This window comes from Macrobrachium nipponense, chromosome 18 (assembly GCF_015104395.2).
Source record: "Macrobrachium nipponense isolate FS-2020 chromosome 18, ASM1510439v2, whole genome shotgun sequence".
Lineage (NCBI taxonomy): Eukaryota > Metazoa > Arthropoda > Malacostraca > Decapoda > Palaemonidae > Macrobrachium > Macrobrachium nipponense.
This window is the reverse complement of record NC_087211.1, coordinates 38880072-38886071: the sequence shown is the minus strand read 5'-3', so window position 1 is coordinate 38886071 and position 6000 is coordinate 38880072. Positions and strand designations below refer to the sequence as shown.

General features: G+C 33.5%; 1 protein-coding gene across 1 annotated transcript in view; it reads right to left on the bottom strand.

The window, feature by feature from the left end:
* Positions 1 to 1255: 1255 nt before the first annotated feature.
* LOC135196990 (serine/threonine-protein kinase Chk2-like) overlaps positions 1256 to 6000 on the bottom strand; it is a 63233-nt gene continuing 58488 nt past the window's right edge. The window contains exons 2-4 of the mRNA XM_064223872.1: positions 3903 to 4008; positions 1797 to 1905; positions 1256 to 1439 (exon numbers count right to left, since the gene is read on the bottom strand). Of these exons, the coding sequence (XP_064079942.1) occupies positions 1271 to 1439; positions 1797 to 1905; positions 3903 to 4008 (384 nt within the window). The 3' untranslated portion in view covers positions 1256 to 1270. The remainder of the gene's footprint in view (positions 1440 to 1796; positions 1906 to 3902; positions 4009 to 6000) is intronic.

The window sequence follows — 6000 nt, the reverse complement described above, 5'->3', positions numbered from 1 at the left end:
CTGACCTACCGGTAGCGTGTGCGCGAAATTCGAATTTCTGTCGGAAGACGGAGTCAAATAGCTAAGTATATATCCGACAGGTAAGTTGAATGTATAAAATTCCAATTTCACCATCCTGGTTACACCAAAAAATTCCTACATAGCCTGATGTTATTGGTTTTACTTCCGGTGGAAGATATCCTAGGAAAATGAAATTACAATACCGTAAGCAGGTGTAAAACAGCCAAACTTCATAGAATACCAACAATCGCCTAGCCGCAGGAGAATTCTGACAAGAGCTAAAACATTCAAAACACACCTGGTGGAGAACAGGTAAACTGGACAGTCACCCGGGCAGCCATTCGATTTATTTTTTTTTTGAATGCCGACTCGCCTAATCGGCGGGGAGGCTTAGCTAAATTTAACAGTAGGTAAGATTCTTCTCAAATAATAATAATTATAATAATAACAACAAAGTGAAAATTTTAGTGTTTCTAATCTGTCATCCTTATGTTAGTGAGGGACTTTATAGCTATTGTTATGGCGCCATAAATTGCCAAGTTTCGATTATGGCAGTTTTTGCTTAACAGCACCCCTGCCGATAACCAGGGACTGCCTGTACATATACATATACAGTCAGTCTTCGTACCAATGTAAGCATATCTCAGCTCTCTCTCTCTCTCTCTCTCTCTCTCTCTCTCTCTCTCTCTCTCTTCTCTCTCTCTCTCTCTCTCTCTCTCAGTATTGTACATATCAAATGAGTGTGTGCATACATACATATGCTTCAATTTTTTTTTTCTTTTTGCTTTGCTTAATTTATTGTTACCATTTTTATTACAAATTCAGTTGATTCTAAATATAATTATCACACACCTGTACACAAGAAAACATTTTATCACTGATGATTGCATTTATAATTTGGTATTTTTTTTCAATACATATTCAAATATTTAGGTAAAGTACTTAACTCTACTTGTGAATTCCCAATGTTTCTCATAACTACTGTAAAATGAACATGAGATGTACGAGAGAAAATGGCTGTGCCTGAATATAGAGGGAACTTGATTAGTTTTCACTTGTAGTTGTAAGCCATATATTTTTATGGGTAATGTTGTAAGATGACTTTGAAATGATACTAGTGTTTTAAGATTATGTAGGACGATAGTGTAAGGTATATTTGGTGTTTGAACTATTAAAATAAGCAGTTATAAGCATTTTTATGGGGGGTGATAATCCTTACAAAAGATTAAATCTTGACAATATGCATCGAACACTACTTTGTACAAGAGTATTAAACGTTACCTTTTCTGGTTGAGTGGGCAAGAGCTATTTCATCATTACTTTGGAGAATTTTCTTCTTTCCTCTGCCTACTAACTGCTGGTTAACAAATGTTCCATTACAAGAGAGATCCTCCAGAACAACAAACACCTCTGTAGCAGATTTTCTTTCCCGGCTGATTCTGTAGACCAAGTTCTTAAATTATATTATAAAAAAAACTCTGTGCATGAATTATTATCATCAAAAAGATCTACCACGCCCAAGTTAACATTCCAAACTCTCATATGGCTAACCCAAACAGTCCTTGCATAAAGGATCGTTGTAAATACTTTCATCAAATATATGAAAAGTAAAGAACATTTAAAAACTGGATAACAAGACATTACCATTATTTATAACTTTAAGTCTCAGACAGCAGTTGAGGACAAATTTTCTAGAACTAAAACCGAAAGAGGTAAAACATAATGGGTTCCCTCACTTACAGTGTTTCCTCACCTGAGGTGTGTTCAACAGATAGCTGATATGAACTGTTCCTCACCTGAAGTGCGTTTTAGAGATAGCGGACAGGAACTGTTCATTAAACTGCCTGCTGTCAAAACGATGGTCAACATTTCCTCTCCCAAATGAATAGGTCTCATTTGTAAGATCTGCAAAAAGACAAAGCATGTTAATTATAACTCTGAGTCCATCTTAGCAAGATTGGAGAACACTGTTTATTCCATATGCTACATAATGTCACTCAGAAAAATAATAAAAGAACTGTAACAATATTTTCTACAAAGGATGCATTAAAAAAATATATGTTAACTTACTTCCTCTTTAAGCACAAATTCTAATACAACTTTTGATTTATTTATAATCTGATTACAAATTTATATTTGCATAGGCTAATTTGCCAGTTTGTCTGGTTGATCCATAATATATACCAATAAAAAAGAATGTTAAGATAATATTATAAGGGATCCAGTTGTGGCAGTTGCATTTTCCATTAGTTTGTATGACTGAATAATTTTTTTTCTTTTTTTATTATGGTTTTTGTGTTTGTGGGTGAGGGAGTGTTTAAGTAATCTTTGTTTTTTCTATTTTTACTTGCAGTTTGCTTAAAGGTAAATAGGATTGAATGAGTCGGTGTTGCTCCCATCACCTATACAACCATTAAATTATATTGGCCTTGATAGTGAAGAATTCTGGCTGTGGAATTACTAACGGAAACAAGGACTTTATCTTCTGAAGGACTACCCAGCTTCGCAGCAAGTATTGTAAACTAGTGTTTCTTGAACATTCCTCTTGGAAACATTATAAACTTATAATTGAAAGCATTGCTGAGAGTCTAGAGTTCTGACTATTCAAATTTCCAGCAGGAAATAATGGTACAAAAACATTCTCTAGTGATTGTTAGATGTGCTCCAAAGAGAAGAGAACATTGTGAAATGATTCAATGTAACATGTGGACAGAAAGGTGACTGAATGCTGGGAAACCCCTATTAGACAAGACAAATAGTATAGTTCAAGTGTGCATTTACCTAATCTGCCTGTAGTCACTTCAGGAAATAGTAACATATGAAAAGAGTTTTAAGGGAAGAGCTCATGGTAGCTTAGTTAAATAGATGGAACAATTCTGTGGAGAGTCACACTAAGTTATTAGGTTTAGGTTCTTAAGATGGTAAGAGGAAGTTAAAGTAAATTTGAGTTAGAATAATATTAAGTACTAATCTTACGTTAGGCTGAGTTAGATAAATATGGATAGGAGGATAGGTTTCATGAGCTACGAATAAGATTGAGTAAGTTTCGTTCTGTAGTACTAAGGAAATAAATTAGGTTAAGCAAAATCAGAGTTTCATTTGCTAATCTTCAAATTTGTTCCCACTATCCTGCTTCAATTGTATGAAGAAGGCCCCTACACAGTGACCTTAACATAGTAATTAGAAGTCTTTTCTTTCAGCTACAATTTATGCGTCTCATAAAACAAGCCATGTAGCTTCCCCCACTTTGTTGGCAGATTTATTCACTAGAAAAATTGCTTGCATGTTCTTTTATATTTGATTGTATATTTATATCAATACATATTATTAAAATATTCCTGAACATGTTTATAACCTTCCTTTGATAAGATAAATATTGGATAATTATTAACTGATCTTTAAACAACAAATAATGGAATTGTTGGCTGTAAACTTCATTAAAAATTACTGTTAAAACTAAAGTGCTATATGTTTGGGCCAAGTCTACTTTCAACAGAAAAACAATGGGTTGTACATATTCTATTAGGAATATAATGAGTACATGCATTACTTACAAAATGTTCACTTACATAAAGTTACTTTAGTACTAAACTGTAATTGAGAGCCGTTTGCCTGTGGACTGAAGAATTTAACAGAAATTTGAACATGCTGACTAGGCATAAAACCACAAGTTCTAAGATTCATGTATACAATAATTCACAACAGTCTGGAGATATCTTATTTTTGTGATATCTTGAAGCAATATGTGAATAACAGTGTAATACTTAAACTTGTGGTTTACTGCGCTCAATACTGTGCAATACCAAGTTTCTGAGACAACACAATCTGTGTAGTATCAGCACATTTTGTCATCTGATTCGCATAGGAAACCTCAGAAAAGTGCTCTTACTGACAGAACTTACTGTAACTAGATAAACTATCTCTCACTGAGAAAAGTCTTCCCCATGCAGCATCTATCTCTGCCAAATCTAAAGGAACTTCAGGTATTTCTTGTGTTTCACGGAATCCCTGAAATTTTAAAAGAACACAATTATTCATTTTAACACTGATTCATAAATGAATAAAAATAAATTTTTATAATACAGCTTACTTTTATATAGTACATAGCTACCTCTCTACAGTATAATGATAACTATAATCCAAGCCAGCAAGAGGATGACAGGTTATTACAGTATTATTATTATAATTATTATTATTATTATATTACATGTACATATTACGTGTTATTATTGTTGCTGCGTCACTTCAAGACGTTTACATTTTCGACCCCATTTCAGTTTTACAAAATCCAAAAGAATGTGATGTAAGAATGGAAAAATATGGCATGTTTTTGAGCATAGAACATCCAGGTGTTTTCCCTTAGCTATTTTTTTCCTTCTGAGAGTAGTGCCAGTGAAAAATAAGTCCAATTCGTCAGTCTCAAATGAATCATAGACACCTCAGATGCCTCACTTTTCAACCCTTAATGTCATCATAAATCAGATTAGTGTCAAAATAAGTTCAGTGTAGTTTTGTGCCACTTAACATACCTTTGAAGCTTAAAATTTCCCTCTAGATGCTGTGAACACAATATTCCTATATGAAGCCACTCCAAACGAATTCCCAATGGTATTCTTGGATTATCAATAATGAAAGTGGCGGCATACCCTTTGGGAACATCTGCATAGCCATTAATGAGTCTTTCAGACTAATTCCCAGAGATATTCATCCCTTTAGTCTTTTGTCTAATTCTCTACCCAATTCCGTATAATTCCCTTTACCGACTCCCTGAGCACCTGCAAATGCCACCTGCATTTCAGTCACAACAACTCATGGGGAAATTCTGGGAAAAATCTTAAGCTCTACACCTCCAACTGCAATTGTGTAAAACGCCAGGAGCACGATAACTCACTAACACCACTGCTCCAGCGGCCGAGCCCTTGACCATATCATGGGCCATTTAACTTTGAACTGACCTGAACCCTTTTCACACCTAGTAACTCTGCCCACTCTCAATCTCTCTCTCTCTCTCTCTCCTCAGCAACACCCATTTCCATTGTCGTTTACTGTAACACTCATTTCTGTCAAAATATTCTCTTTCCAGCACTACCTGGGGATTTCAAGAATCCCATTTTTGATGGGAGAACAAAAGAAGTCACCATTTGGAAACGTTAAAGATGGAGGCCGCAGTAGGGGATATAAGGGCCTATGATTGTACTTAAATTATCAGTACAGTAGAGAGCCATATCACAGGTTACGACAGTGTCGGCTTACGACGCCTACAACGCTCATCTGGGAGATGAAATATGACACCAAAAATGCAAAATAATCAATATTTGAAGGTTTTTTTGATGAAAAATGCCATAAGAATGCAGTTTACATAGTTTTCAATGCACCCAAAGCATTAAAAGTAAGGTTTTCTTAGGATTTTTTACGATGTTCTGGCTTACAACGCGTCTCAAGAACGGAACCCCAGTCGTAACCCGGGGACCGTCTATAGTATGTATGTATGTAGGTATGTATGTATGTATGTATTGTATGTATGTATGTATGATGTATGTATATATATATATTATTAATATATATATATATATATATATATATATATATATATATAATAGAAATATATATATAAATATATATATATATATCATATATATATATATATATATATATATATATATAAATATATAAATATATAATATATATATATATATATATATATATATATATATACATATATATAAATATTAAAATATAATTAAATAATATTCTAAATATATATCTATTATATATTATATAATATATATATATATTATATATATATATTTGCGGGGGATTGCGTACCAGACCCCCCCGTGAATAGTTAGAATCCGCGAATGTTTGGAACCCCTCCCCTAAAGCGCTAAAAAAAAACAGCCTAGTTCGTTTAGTTAAAACTTAAGAAAAACCACTAAAAATGTTCATACTTGGTTTTTTTTAATAGTTTTATCACAAAAAGTGCATTTTATGATGAAATTG